Genomic DNA, 16173 nt, shown 5'->3' with positions numbered 1-16173 from the left:
CCAACTTATTAAACATGCCTGGAAACAAGCAGGAGCTGGTGGGCATATGTTTAATTCTCTGGGTAAACAAGCACAATCCAGATGTACTCGTGTGCCATCCGTTTTGCACACACGTTAAAATTCTGGTTCCACTCCTACAAACTTTTTCTTTTTTAAAAAGAGCCAATGGTTAAAGGTTTATTTTTGATGGTTTGCATATAGTTAAATTCAGCAAAAGAATTCAACTAAGAATGCCTCGCTCTACATATAGCCCCCCAAAGAATAGCTAGGATGCCACTTGACAAGGACTATGTGATTTAAAAGTATAAACAAGTCTTATCTTCCATAGACAAACCCCAATTCCAGTAAGATTAGAGCCACAGGCCACCCCAGAATCAGACTGCAAATGTTGGCCTAGACTGCCTTAAAAGAACCTTTGGTGCTAAAGTGTACTTATGGGACTGTATTACAGGCAGCAAAGAAAAACTAACATATGTAATGTCAAAGGTCCTTAGTGCTTTTCCGGAGCAGTTTTTGACTTAAGCCAGTCTTTCAGAATCCTATAGTTGTGCTTTCTGTGGAATAATGCTGCCAATGACGTCTGCCTTAATGCCAGTAAGACTAGTATTCTTTCCATTGGGACCCCAGCTCCCATCTTCGCTCCTCTGGCTGCCGTCTGTGAGCCCCCTCCCCTGCCCCTCCTGAGAGGCAAAAAACGTGGTGCCATCTTGGATTCCTCTTTCTCCTTACATCACTGACCTTGCCAAGAAGGACCACCAACTGCACCTCTTCAGAGGTATTCTCCTTTTCCTTGCCTTCCCCCAGAAACTCCATTTCTCCTCAGCTCTGGTCCGGTCTAAGCTCGACTACTGTAACAACCTCTTCCTTAATCTTCCTTCATCCTCCCTTCGTCCCCTTCAACTAATTCAGAATAGGACTGCAAGATGTATTCATGGCCTCAAGCCCAGGGACTACATCTCTTCAGACCTAATCTCTCTTCACTGGTTTCCGGTTGCTGTAGGATCGAAATGAAGACCCTCTGCATCATCCACAAGAGTACTCTCTCTCCTTAAATACCTCCCCGCTAGAGCCCTTCGGTCGCTAGCTCTAATTCTCTGCCAATCCGTCGCTTCTCTAAGCAAAGAGTGGGGGGGTAGATGTGTCTCCTCTGCAGGAGCCTCCCTCTGGAATGGTCTCCCTGCCACTCTCGGGCTTGAGCCAGATCTCCTTAAGTTCAGGAAGCTCCTCAAGACCTTCCTTTGCTCCTCCTCCTCTCTCCCCCTCCCCAGCTAACTCCTTCCTCCTCTATAACTGGCTTCCTGGTTACCTCTGAGCATTACAGGGTCCCGGGCCCTGTTCCGCCCAGTCCACCCACGCCCCCCCTTTTCCCTGTGCTCACCTGCTCTCCATGGCACTCCCGTAACACCTGCACTTCCCCACCTCCTTCAATTCTCACTCCCACCAGCACTTTTTTGCTCAGACCTGCACTTCCCCTCCCATCGCACTTCTTGTTCTGCACTTGCACGATCCAAATGTCACAAGGCCTAGTAGTACCGTTATTGTATCATTCTCCCTTTTTTTGTGTCGGACGACGACATGAAACACCATATAGGCACCTTACAAACATCCAATAAATAATGTTGTTGGGTAGTAGTACATAATGATGACCTCTGCAAGTTTACAAAATAAACCTTTGTGTGCAATATTGCTTGAATTAAAACACATTTCTGTTTTGATGATATTTGCCTCCAACTAATTATTTTAAGCAGATATTTTCGATGGTGTTAATACTTTGCTGTAGCTTGATTTGAATCCGGTATAATACAACCGGGTCATCAGCGTAACCTTGTTTAATCTGTGTTTCATCTTAATGGGACTGGTGCAATAACCTCTGCATTAAGGCTTACTGGACTAGGTGTGTTCAACTATAGTGTGCAACATTTTTAATAGCCCCAGATCTATTCCCTGTTAAAGAGTTTCTGCCATAATACATTTCTATCAAAGCGTTCAAAAGGCGCTGAAGAGTCCACCAGAAACCTAGTATACACAGAAGATACCCATCTGGGAACAATCTGGCAATCTGGCATTTAATATTCTCGAAAAGGGTATTCAAGCCAAAAGACATTCCCTTCCTAAATCCAGTATGGAAGGGAGACAAAATTGAGTATTTCCCAACCCGAATAGATGGGTCTTGCAATAGTTGTGAGGTCAGCAGGTTTATTGTAGAATAAAGAAGAACCATTTTATGATAGTTCTTTGCATCCTACTGGGCTACCCTTTTTAAAGAAGGGAATTAAGATGCTATTCGTTTAAGAGAAAAGAATCACTCCAGTACCAGCTACACATGCAAAGACGACAAACTAGGATGGATGACCGTTTGAGGTTGATTTTCTTATTACTACATTGGTTAAAGCGTGTGGGCCAGGTGATCTTGATCATTTCATCAGTGAAATGATCCAACATAACTTCCATCTAATATGTCAAATCTCAGTTTTGGAGATTAAGCACCAATGGGATAAATCTACAGATTTGCACCTATATGCCTATCAAATCCCAAAACGTGCTTGTGTATATGTAACCAGAATAGTTAACATCCTTTGGCAATATCTCTTCATTTTGTATTTTTACATGAACGTACACAATTGTTATGTTTGCCTGTGTTTTTTGCTTTCACTTGTATACTTAATCGCATCAGCATACTAACCACAGGCCATCTTCCTTAGTTGCAATCTGGATTTTCAATTCTTCCTTGGGTGTGGACGAACATATGATCTATTATTGACCTCACTGAGCAGGGGTTGGGGTAATTTACTATGTAATTTCAAGGTCATTTTCTTCATCTGGACGGAAAAATATTTTGGCGTCTTTCCTCCAGTTTACCAGCATCCCCTGTTCTTCAGTAACAATGTCCCGGGAGGATAGCTCAGCAGCAACGTGTTCGCCTTGGAAGCAACACAGGTTCGATCCCCGGGTCCGGCCTTAGAAACCTCCCGGTATTTACGCGCGTTATAAATACGCAACTAAGACAAAAATTACAATTACGCAACAAAAAAACAAAAAACAATTACTGTAACAGCGCCTCGATGCCCGCAGGCTGTGTGAGAGCTTTAAAAATGTAAATAAACACCAGAATGTTCACCGTCAATAGTTCTTTTGACCAGTTTAACACTGGTTAGAATTACTGTTGACGATTTTATCACTGCCAGCTTTACAAAATCAATGTTCAACACCAGGCTTAGGTACATCATGACCGCATTTGTGTCATTAATATCCATCTTCACCCTATTAAAATAACCAACATTTATGAAAAATAGGGTTGATTTAAAGGTTTGGGATTTTCAGGTGGAGTTACCAGAAATATCCCCAGGTACTTGTTCATTAATAATCCCCAGTCACCTAGTACTTGACTCCAATGTTTTCCCTAACTGTTTTATCTCAGGATGGCCGACGGAGAAAGAAATAACAGCACGAGAAAGCTTTTCATCTACATGGTGATCCAGCGTGCATTGGTCATTAAAGTGACCGGCACTAGGATCAAAGATCTGGGTCGGTTAACCATTCAGTCCTCCAAAATGGTATGAGTAACTGCGTGGTCCGAAGGCTCGTAGATGTTAACGACTAAGCTCTCATCCAAGATCCAATTCTCTCCTGCTAGTCTTATGCAAGAGGCCATGCAAAAATGTTTCACAGGATTCATATGTATGGCTTCAATTGGAAGACCGTTCCTGATGCCTTTAATTCGATCTCCTTTAGGTGGACTTATTTTCCCTCTCATTGCAGGTTTAGCAAACAGAGTAAAACCTTGAATAGCAGCTGTTTCAGGTAGCCATGCTTCCTGCAAATAAAGAGTCATGTGCAAATAAGGCATCAAAAGACTGACCTCTAGGCAAAAAGGGGTGATGGCCTCAGGTGTTCCAGAAGAGAGAATGTTGGGGACGTGTAAATAATTCAGGCTGCAAAACTGCAGGTATCGAACGCCAATCAGAGGACCTTTACACTGAATTTATCCTAGGTGCATTCGCTTGTTAAACCAATCGAGACGGTACATTGACTCGGGCAGATGTTTAGGTTCTCTCTATGTGAGATTCACTGAATTCCCAGGTTCAGACTTTAGTAGGGGTACCATTTTGCTTCCTTGCTCAAGTCAAAGTTGCTTGGAGATGGACCATTGCGCATCCTTGACGTCACTACCCCATATTCGTAAACTAACCTGAACAATAATAGTATCTTGAAATGAACCCTTAGTCTTTCATTGTTCCATGGCTCATGAAATTCCACTTCACTCGTTTCTGCTGTGGCAATTACGGTGAGGGTATGAATTTTGTATATCCGTTTTAAAATGTTACTTCTAATGTGGCATGCAGAGGCTTACTGGGGCATATGAAAAATAGGATACTGCGTGCTAAGAAAAGACAGACACAGAAATCATGTATCAGCAGAAGGAGGCTTTAATAAAAGGGGCAAGTGCTTATTTTATTTTGGATGATATTTTGGTGGGGAACAGCAGGGCACATTTATATTCTATTTTTCGACTTCTATAATCCAATATGAATACCCTCCTGTGCGTGTAAACAACTTGCCCTAAGACATTACCAACTATACACGACAAGCTGCTTGCTTTAGGTTCCCGCCTTTCTCTGGAGGCCTAGAAGGTAGAACAGTACTTCGTCTTGAGGATCCAAAAAATCAGGAACCCCTATTTACCACCATACCAAGCACTTACTAATCCCCTCTCAAATTCAATCTCAGCTAAAGACCCATCTATTTAAGTAATTGGCAGAAAAATCATGGAGGCAAAAGGGGTCAAGAGACAGGCTATGCAGAGAGTGGCAGGACATAGGTGATAATGAGAGGAGAGGCAAAGGAGAGAGTTAAAAAAAAAAAAAAACATTTACACATGGAAATGTCTAAATAGGTGGGAGGCTGTTCGCACAAACAGAGTGGGCCAATAAGGAAACAAGCGGGATGGAAGGTAGATGTAAATGATGGAAAATCAGGTGAAAGATGGGTAGAGGTGTACTTTGATTGAAGAGGGCTAGATTTATAGAAGAGATGTCCAAGAAGGTGGATACAGTAGTTAACCAAGACGCTGACAGTATCGGAGACGTGTTTATTTGTGCTAAAATAAAGTGTTAATGCATGCAAATACCTACCTCACAAGTGCACGTAATTCTTCGAGGATGAGGCGCTTCTTGTTGCAACTGATATACTGATGGAAAAATTAATAAAATGGGCTAATTTTAGAAAATATTATAGTAATGACACATTACATTTAAAAAAATGTTATGCACTTGCTGTAGCTACACTCTAATTACGTACGATACGGTGTTGTGAACAATCAAATGAGCACCAACCGCAGTGTGCATAATGTACTTGGTGATTTGAGCATACAACCCTGTTATGACCCTGTTATCACAGGCATATTTATCAACTATAAAAATGTGTGGCTCTTATGTTCACAAAGGCCTGGAGCCCTCACTGGTGTTATTTGTCCCCTCCCTCTTGAGCATGGAGGCATACCAGACTGTCCATCTTGGAATGATAACCTATCAAAATAAAATATATGGGTTATTCTAGGTGGTAATATTGTGCTTTACTCAGCAAGAGTATAACTTTCTTATTGTGACTACAATATATACTAGAAGTGATCATTACTAATAAACAATACATTTTAAAAATAGTTAATTATACTAAAAATGTAAACTTGCCATGTTTTTCATAGCTACCTTTGCAAAAATCGAAATCCCGTGACTTTAGCAAAAACACACAGATTATGAAACTCTCACTTACAGTGCGCGCATACCAGCGCACACAAGAAAAAGCAGGCGACAGAGCACCCCAACTTATTGCATTAAAAACCCTGTCCTAGGGGTTTGTGATTGCAAATGACCCAAGGAAATGTACTGTTTTAGTATATAGGTAGGCCCTTACAATGCAGGTATAAGGATTTTAAACTAATCTACCTTTCATCAGGAAGCCAGTTAAGTAGAGCAAAATCGGAGCAGTTTTTATTAACATAAAATTGCACCCACTGCTAAATATGAAAAGGCATTCTGCACACATTAGTACCCGTTTATAAGTGGTTTAGACAAATGCAGGTAGAAATTGATACCATGAAGTAGCTTAAAACAGGCCTTAAAATGTCCACTCGCCACTAGCTAGTGGCTAGTGATAATTGACTTTGAGAATACAAAATAGTGTGCTATGTGTATGAGGAGTATTGAGGGGGGCGAGTGACTTCTTGACCCTGGCTAGGACCTTGCAACTGGAAATGTTGGCCGCTGGCATCAGTGCTATTAAAGCAGGGATAACTAAAGCCGTATAGAATTCTACTGCAGAAGAAACAAAGGGCATTTAGTAGGATGTTCAAGTGAAAAAGGCAGGTTCAGGACGTACCCCCCCACCCCCGTAGAAGACACCCAGTTTTCCCTCACGCCACCAGAAAATGTGACTAACTAGCCAATTGGATCTCATGAAATCCTTTGATACATAGCAGAAACCCAAGTTGTTCAGTCTGGCAGCAGATCACAACCATTTTGTATTCAGGTTTTATCAAACTGGTGAGATGAATCCCAGGGTTTCGTCACCGCTTCCATGGGTGAGCCCCTTCTCATGAGGCCAGAGAGGCGAGTCCGCTACCAGATAGTCCCTGGGGGTGGTACTCAGTGGCTGGATCTCATGGGGAGGGAAACCCTCATCTATGGGACCAGTGAGTACTATCTTGGGAGACCGCGGAATGCAACCGCTCCAGTTCAGTCCCCCTCATTCCTCTTACCCGATTCATTATTCTGTGGTCCACCACACATCGATATTTACGTAAGTAGAAGACCCCACCCACAAAGACCATACTGAGATGAGGAAGCGCTAGGGCTACCCAAATGGAGTTCATACAACCACTGACACAGAAAGGGAACAGGCAGGGAGGCAAAAGCCTACTGCATAACCAACATATGCAATACAGTCAATTAGAGGCAGAGCCAAAGATAAAAAGGGACGGACTGTACTTTGTCAGATCCTCCCTTGAGGAACCGAGAACTGGCTGGAGGCTCGCTGTGGGGAACAGGAAAGGCTGACTGAGCCACGCCGAACACACGCAATGTTCCCCGTTGTCAGGTTGGAGAATAGGAGGCCCGCGAGAGACCATATGGCGGACCAAGCAATCAGACGGAGAAGCACAGGCCGAGAAGGTCAAGACCTGGGACAGCTTCGAGAACACACAGAGACCGCTGGAAGGCGTGTGGAAGCATGTAGCAAGAAGAAGCAGCTCCACAAAGCTGCCCGATCATGGCAGTAACGCCAAGAAAAGTACTTGGGTTACTGTAGCGGGTGGTAGAGACAAAGGAGAATGAATGACGTGGTTGGCGAAGGCTGAAGAACCCCATGTCCCTCGTACCCATACTTCCAAAGAGCCAAGAAGACACATGAGAAACAATGCCTGGCAAGCTAGTGAACCAGGCCTGGGTACGACATGCCATAAACCTGAGAGAAGCGTCTGGGAAGAAGTTGGGGAAGCCCCACAAGAGCAGCACACCAGGATGTGGGGCCCACGCAAAGTCGGGGGAAGTCCCGTAAGAAACATACCCAGTGGTCAAGGACCCACATCAGTCCGTAGAAGCACGCAACCAAGGGGTGGAGGTTCACAGCAAAACGGGGAGGTCGTGAGAGAACCTAGTCTGGGACCCACACAAAAGAGAGAGAGAGGGGTGTGTATCTGTGTGTGAAGTTAAGATAAGGGGTCGAAGACCTGACCCATTGCTAAAAGAAGCAACATTATCTGGAACATGAATATTTCCAGTCAAGTCTGGCAGGATAGTGAACCAGACTTGATGTTCCATTTGTGAACTAGAGAAAAAACAGTGGAAGAGACCCCCCCCACCCCCCGACCCCCTTGATGTTTGGGAAAGTTTTTTGTGTGAAATAAGACAGACTTAAAGAAAAGGAGGGAAGACCATTCTCCATCCATCCGGTTGTCTGTGTATACATTTGGAGGAGCATCCAACTTCAAGGACGTTTTAATTAAATAGGAGAACAACTTGTTTCCTCACCAAGAACTGAACATTGAAATTGGCATGCAAAACGAGGGAAGCCTCCTTCTGGATCAAGAAGCTACCCAGTTTTCTGTTAGTTAATCTAGAGTGTAAGGGACCGAAATAGGTTTGGACACAGGACGGTGGACATTTTACATTAGTGGACATCCTGACAGATGCCTTTGACTTTTTGTTGACGTAGGGCAACCCCTCTTAGAAATAGGGCAAGATATATTTATATATAAAAGTAAAGAAAAAGAAAATAAGTCTTTGCCAGCAAGCATGCCACCAATGTGTCAGAATCGTACTTCTGCACCCTTGCACTGGGTATGAGAGGAGAGGTATTTTTGGGAAACAAATGGGAGTGAAGGCATTTTCCTCATGCATTGCTTAATTTTTAATTGCTTTAGTTTATCTTTCGAGCTGGCTGCCACAGCCGGAAAGAAAGGGGTAGTTTGATGTTGCGACTCAAGGTTAATCACCCTGCATTATTTGAAATTCATAAAATAGATCATTTGCTATTGGAAAGGCAAGGTTATCCATCGTGGACAGGCTTCAGCAATATTCGGTGAACATCTGATTCTTTAAATTTTATTTTAAATTGTTGTGTACAAATGGCATATTTTATGGTCTATGTTTATTTTCTACCTTCAGTTATAAGTCTGATTGTAAAGTGTAAATGTCTATTAGTGTGAAGAATTTAAGTAACAACATATTTACTAATAAAACTACAGTGACTTTGTTGGTCATATTAAAAAACATTATGCCATATGCAATTTACATTCAAATAAATGTATGCGCTGTAACTAGGTGAATACAACAATACAAGCAATCAATAGAATGTTTTTTGATACTTACAGTAAGATTTCCAAACAGGTGGTCTGTACTCATCGTTATCTGAAAAAAATAGACAGAGCGTTACCACACACTCACAATGTAAACAATTTTACTAAAGAGGAACAAAGCATATTTTCTTTTAGACTCAAAATCAATGCAGGGTTCAGAGACCATCTACAGAGTTCATAGACTACCTACAACACTCCAACTAGCCTTAGCAGTCAATAGTAAATTTACTTTTATGCATACAATGCTAACATCAAAGCGCCTTACCTGGAAGTCAGACAACTGAACAAAAGCATGATAATTGGTGAATTAAAGAAAACAGACAAGATAAAAGGTTTCCATCAACAAGGAAATGATCGGAAAAAGCGTAGAACAGAAGATGATGCTCACCGAGTCTTAACAGCAGACTTAATGGGGCAGGTGCGTGAGGGATTAACTAGTCTCATGACAACTCTTACGTTCATGTCCTTCCCACATGTGTCTTTATATTGCATAACCTACAGTTATTATGTATTTTATGACCAGTTTGTAATCTGGGCTGCACGTCTTTGCCTTTGATGTCAGTCAGTATAGAATAATTTATATGTAGAATATCTGGGATTTGGCCTAAATTAGTGGAGTTGATTCTGCACAGCAGTTAAATTATGTCAATTCATCAGCTCTACATCCCCCACATAGCTAAATAATTCCCCCTTATGGAAAGGCCATGAATGTTTGACTCTTGTAGGGTGGCTTGGTACCTATTCCCTCTTTCTGCTTCTGGCATCCAAGTTTTCACATTGCCAACCCTGGACTCTTCCACTTGTGAGTTGGTTTAGCATTAACAATTACATACCTGGGATTTGCAGCATGTGCTTAAAAAATTGCTACGCAACAATTTTGGCCTCCACACTTCAAGGGCTTCCCAAGCAGATCTCCGGGCCACCCACAACCATCCTCCCACTAATTATTATAATTCTTCCAAAGTACTGGAAACCACCATTCATGGAGAATGCTTTTTACTGCCAGTTTTATATTCCCTCCTTCTAGATCAGCATTCCATCTGATCCACTGCCTATCATGACATATGCACCTCTACTTATACAATTCATATTCCCCCTACCTAAATCGCATCATGCCACTTTGTCCGTTCTGTTCGTCCTTATCCTATTACTGCTTCTCGCCCACACGCTCCAGCAATTATTCCTTTACCTTTCTTCTTCCTCCTCCACAGACTTGAGTAGTAGTTCCAGTGTGTTAACCCATCAAGTGAAAAAGGCTGAAAGTGTTACGGAGTAAAAGCAAGAGTGGGTAGCAGAGCAAATAAAGCTAGAGGGAATAGACGGGCTACAGAGGATGGATGGTGGTGGACTAGAATAAGGGTCAACTTGAAAATCAAAATTAGAAAACAGAAGTGCATCTAGAACTGGAAGCAAAGCCCGATTCCCGACAGTCCCAGCATTAGCATGGACCCAGATCTTTTCCAGATCTAGCAACACCCGACACTTCAGGGACTACAATGAGAGAGACACATAAGCAAAGGGCGGAAGCATCAGTGAAAATTGAAGAGCAGAAAATATGCTGCAAATGGGAGAGAATGGCTAGAAAAGAAGTATGAAAGAACAGTCATGAACACACAAAAGTAGGAGCAAGATATGTAGTTAATGGAAAAGTTGATGAAGAACACAATGTATGGATTTTGTAAATTTTGTGTCAACACACTGAAGCAGAGATGCGTAAACTGATGGTCATGTCATGCGCCCATCGCAATCCTGAAGTAGGAGAAGCCAAGGACAGGATGTGAGGGAGTGGACGTGACAACAGGGTAAGATGAGGATCACAGGTATGCCCGCAGAGCGTGCAAGTGTCACACACACACACACAACAGACCTGACCTCACTTCGAGGAAATTGATTTCAGCAATCAAGAGTTCAGGTGGGTTTGATGGAGGAGAGATTTTTCTTTATTTCTGGACGCAGTTGTTCACCAAGACAGCAAGTGCATGAAGGGGCTTACCCATGCATGAAGTGGGCAGTGTTGGACATCAGTTGGAAACAATACCGCTTATACTTTAAAGAACTTGCAGACTACTTTAAATGACAATTTTGCTGCTCATAAAAGAACAAGTTACTTACCTTATCTGGTAACGTTCTTTCGATGGGATGTTCCTCCGACATATTCCACATCTATGACAGGTAATGAGCGCAGCTGTGCTGCTTCGGAAAATTTTTGGCAGAGGGTGTCCTGCGTCAATATGTTGTTCCTCAAGGGCCTCCGTCCAGGGTCGACGTCACCGGATGTTTTATATAGTATGCACGGCGCCCGTAGCCTCAGTTGTAGTTTTTTCCCCCCAGAACGTGTGGCACCAATCTCCTGCCAGTATGACTGCAGAAAGCCTTGAGGCGACGTAAGCTGCAATCGCATAAGAAATTCTGTAGAGGAGCAGGCTGGGAGGGTGCGATGTGGAATACGTCGGAGGAACATCCCATCGAAAGAACGTTACCAGATAAGGTAAGTCACTTGTTTTTCGAGAGGATTGTGTCCTCCGACGTATTCCACATCTATGACAGACTCCCAAAGCAGTACCAACGTATGGAGGTGGGAAAAGAATTTACAATTTTTGAATTTTAGAATGCCCAATGAAATGGCTGAATAGAGGACTGCCTTACCAAAGGCCAAATCCTTCCCATGAATGGAGTCCAAGGAATAGTGCCTCACAAAAGTATGGCCAGAGGCCCATGTGGCTGCTTCACAAATGTTGCGAATATGTACACCCCTCTGCAGAGCAGTGGAGGCAGCCACACCCCTGGTAGAGTGAGCCCGTAAGCCCACTGGAGGGTCTTTTTCCGCCAAACGGAAACACTCAGAGATAGTCAAAATGATCCATCTGGACAAGGTCTGCTTGGAAACAGCCTGACCCAGGCGTCTTCCAGCATAACCAACAAAGAGCTCATCATCCACTCTGACCCGGGACATTCGTGAGAGATAGAAACTCAAAGATCTCCTAGGATCCAACAGTCGCAATGGACAAGAGTGTAAGGGCTCAAACGGAGCTCCCATTAGGAACTTTCAAACCAAATTCAAATCCCATTCTGGCACCAGGAAAGGCGACTGTGGAAACACATTAGTTAGCCCTTTTAGAAACTGAGAAATCAAAAGGAATCTTTAAATAAGAACATTCCTCAGACGAGCGCTTAAATATGGACAGCGCCGCCAGGTAACCCTTAATGGGACCCACTTGCAGGCCCTTGTGGGCTAAGGAAAGCAAAAAAGACAAAACCAAAGGAATGGAACATTGGAAAGGATCCACATTCTGTACCCTGCACCAGTCACAGAACTTTCTCCAACGGCAAAGGTACAGGGATTTTGTTGCAGGCCTTCTGGCCGAAAGCAACACCTCCATCACGTCTTCGGGGAGGTCCCAATCCTTATACCTCAAAGTTTCAGATACCAAGCATGAAGGCTGGGAGACTTGACCTCTGGATGGAGAACCCCGACCCCGCCTCCCATGAGAGCATATCATCTCGATAGGGAAGACGGCGTGGAGGGCAGATGGCCATGTCTAGAAGGTTCGGGTACCACGCTCTCCTGGCCCATGCCGGAGCAATGAGGATCATTCGGGAACCAAACCTCCACAACACTTGTGGAATGACGGGACTGGAGGAAACAAGTACAGCAGAGGGAAGGACAACTCCACTACGAACACGTCCCCTAAGATTCCTCTTGGAGGCAATTCCCGCAAGCAGAATCTCCCGGACTTGACACTGGTGGTTCCCCAAAGGGCAAAGATCTCCAAAAGAACTTCCTGAGCCAACTCTCACTCGTGAGAGACCGTGCTCTGCCTGCTCAGAGCGTCCGCGTTTTTGTCTCCGGCCAGGTGAACAGCCGTGATCGAAATTTCAAGCTGGATGGCCCAGAACCAGAACTGCATCGCCTCCCCGCACAACAGGAGTGACCCCGCACAGACGGCAGAAAAGCCTTCAGGGCTAGGCTGATGGCCCGCAGCTCTAACAGATTGATGTGCAGTCTGGACTCCGACGGAGACCAACGGCCGCTGGCTGTCAACTCGTTGGCATGAGCTCCCCAACCCGTGAGGGATGCGTCCGTCACGATCGTCACCTCCGGCCAAGGTTGCCAAAATGGAACTCCCTTCGTCAGATTGCCTTCGACGGCCCACCACAGAAGATCCTGTGCGACCGAGGGCGGAATCTGAATGGGATCCGACATCCTGCTGGAGAACTGCGACCACTGCATCTTGAGAGCTCACTGCAGAGATCTTATCCGCAGCCTGGCCTCTGGCACCAGGAAAATGCAGGATGCCATGAGGCCGAGCAACCTCAAGAACTCAAACTCCCGGAGATTCTGGGCACTTTGAAACTGGTCCACAATCTGCAGAATGTGATGAGCCCTCACCTGGGGAGGCGAACACTGCCCCAGGGATGTGTCGAGCACTGCTCTGATGTATTGGAGCCGCTGGCTAGGTGTCAAATGGGACTTCTTTAAATTGAGGGAGAAGCCCAGCTTGTGAAGGGAGTGGTAGGTGATGGACAGATAATCTAGGGTTTGCTCAGGAGAGCGCTCCCTGATCAACCAATCGTCCAGGTAGGGGTAGACGTGAATCCCCCCTTTCCTGAGATACGCTGCCACCATAAGCTTGGTGAAGACCCTCAGGGCGGAGGTCAATCCGAAAGGCAAGACCCGAAACTGAAAATGCGAATTGCCAACCGCGAACCTCAGGTATTCCTGTGCTTGGGATGAATCGGCACATGAAAGTAAGCATCCTTGAGGTTGAGAGACACCAACCAATCCTGAAGTTGAAGGGCCTGGAGGACTTGAGAAAGAGTTAGCATCTTGAACTTGTCCTTCCTGAGGAGCTTGTTCAACCAACGCAAGTCCATGATGGGTCTCAGTCCCCAGTCTTTTTTCGGGATCAAAAAAGAAGGGGAATACCATCCATTGTTCCTCTCTGCTACAGGCACCAGTTCTATGGTGCCTTTCTCCAGCAGGGATAGGATTTCCTGCGAAAGGAGCGTATCCGGACTCTTCAAAGAGAGCTTCCCCGGTGGATTGTCGTGACGCCTCTGCCGGAAGGGAAGACAGTAGCCGTGGGCTATGATCTCCAGCACCCACACATCTGAAGTAATGGCTTGCCATTCTCCAAGATGCTGCGCAAGTCCGCCCCCAACCGGCGAACCATGGGACATGGCCTCATGACTGAGCGGACGTGGCTGCGGCAGTGCCAGAGGACAAAGAGGCAACTGCCCGAGCGGCTTTGGCATCTCGAGTACCTTGCTTTCCACCTCTGGTACTCCTACGGTGGCCTCTTTGACTGGCAGCTCCTCTCGATCTACCAAAGGTAGAGAAGTACCGAAAGGAACCTCCCCTCCATTGCTGTCCCCTAGGACGAAAAGGTGGAGGTTGACATACTGCAGTGCTCAAAGACTTTGCTGCAGCTTTGGAGGTCTGCAACCGCTCAAGGCTCTCGTCAGCCTTACTGCCAACAGATGAACTCCAGCAAAGGGCAGGTTGAGAAGCCGGGATTGCACATCAGGAGCAAACCCCGACTTCCGCAACCACGCAAACCTGCGTATCAAGGTGCTCGCAGCCATGGACCGGCTGGCACAGTCTGCCGTGTCCAAATCCGACTGAACGGATTCACACATGGCATCCTTGCCGTCTTGCACGAGGGCTAGAAAACCATCCGGTTCTTCCCCTTCGGGAATATGCTCAGCCGCCAAAGATACACAATTCCACAGAGTGTGAGTGAATCTCGCCAAGGCACGAATGGAGTTGGCTGCTTTCAAAGCCATACCGCCAAATGAAAATACCTTCTTCGCCCAACCATCAAAGTGCTTTTTGTCACCATCAGGAGGGATGGTAGGGTACACAGCCTGCTTTGCGGGGGCCATAGCCGCCTGCACCACCAAACTCTCCGGAGTAGGGTGCTTCCACAAGTAGCAGGGGTCACTACTGGCTGGGAGGTGTTTTTTCGGAAGCGACTTAATCACTGACGGGAGACTCTCCGGAGCAGTCCAAGCCGCCGCCACCCCTCTTTGCAAAGCCATGTGAAATGGCAACACCGGGTCAGTGGGTGGACCTTGGTCCAGGATGTCGTCAGATCATCCTGATCAAATTCAACAGGTGGAGCAGACCATCCCAAGTATTCAGTCACCCTTGACATGAGACGCCTATAGGAGGATTCGGCACACGTCCCAGGCTCAGGCCTGCCAAACTCCACCTCCGGAGAGGTGTCAAGACCACTGGCGTCATGCAAGGACTGACAGAGTTCCTCCATCTGACTATGCCCCGACAAAAGGTCATCAGGGACATCAGGAGGCACAACCATCTCATCATCAGTCCCTTCCTCCACCTCTGAAATATACTCCAAAGGTTGGAACAAATCCAATCTGGGAGGAGGAACAGAGTAGGGCTCAAAAATAGGTCTCAGAGACTTACTGAGAGCCTTCCTCGGTGCTTCCAGAGCCCTCCGGGGAACCTCTGGCAAATCCTCCACAAACGGCATTGAGGTAATCGGCATCGAACGAGGTGCCGACAACTTAATCGAGGGACGCACTCAGGGCTCGCCCTCAAAGGACACGGCGCTGATGGCGTCGACGCCTTCCTCGAAGGCTTCACAGGTTTCGACAATCTCGATGGCGTCAAGGACCGGGATCTGGATCTGGCACAGCTATGGCGATCTCCCTTGTCTGAGCAGGACCTCGATGGCTCCCAATGATCGTGCCAACCGCCCAAGCCTGAAGGCGTGAGAGTGGTGAACCGAGCCCGTTCCCTGCCGGCTTCTTTCGAAGGCAGGGCCAGAACTGTGCCTTGCGATTTGAACAGTGATGCAAAGAACTCAGTATCAATCCTCACATGACATTCACGGCAGTCCTGGTCATGGATCACCATGCACAAAAGAAAAATACTTCAATCAGTTTTAGGTGGGTACGACCAGATGAAAGGGACCAACAATGACACCATGGAACAAAACAAATAATCAATAAGCGGGCTACAAAAACAAGGGTTGAGAATGTTACTGAGCAGAGCCAAGCAAAAGGACGTCTACGGAACAACACAAAAGAACTCAACTCGGGCCAAATTAATGCAAGAGCCAGTCTGACAGAAAAAAATACCTTCACCGAGATCATGAGCCCAGAGAATTAAGAAAGAATGGTAAGACTTCAACTCCACTAGTCTGTTCATTAAGCAGGGATAAAGCTAGTGATGAAGGGTAATGGGAGGAGGAGACTTGGGCCCATCCTGGAGGAATATCATCAAGAGTGACATGAATTACCGGAGGGAAATTGGAAGCCTGTCATCAGCTTAAAGGACAAATGTGTAGATG

The 16173-nt window shown here is 45.6% G+C and overlaps 1 protein-coding gene across 2 annotated transcripts in view; it reads right to left on the bottom strand.

Annotated features, from left to right (window-relative positions):
• CHN1 (chimerin 1) overlaps positions 1–16173 on the bottom strand; it is a 452576-nt gene that overhangs the window by 340107 nt on the left and 96296 nt on the right. For both annotated transcript variants that reach the window (XM_069616144.1, XM_069616145.1), the window contains exons 3-4: positions 8865–8903; positions 5133–5188 (exon numbers count right to left, since the gene is read on the bottom strand). In XM_069616144.1, coding sequence (XP_069472245.1) covers positions 5133–5188; positions 8865–8903 — 95 coding nt within the window. The remainder of the gene's footprint in view (positions 1–5132; positions 5189–8864; positions 8904–16173) is intronic.

Source organism: Ambystoma mexicanum, chromosome 9 (genome assembly GCF_040938575.1).
Source record: "Ambystoma mexicanum isolate Mex_15411 chromosome 9, UKY_AmexF1_1, whole genome shotgun sequence".
NCBI lineage: Eukaryota > Metazoa > Chordata > Amphibia > Caudata > Ambystomatidae > Ambystoma > Ambystoma mexicanum.
Note: the sequence above shows the minus strand (reverse complement) of the source record. Positions and strands in the feature narration are given on the sequence as shown.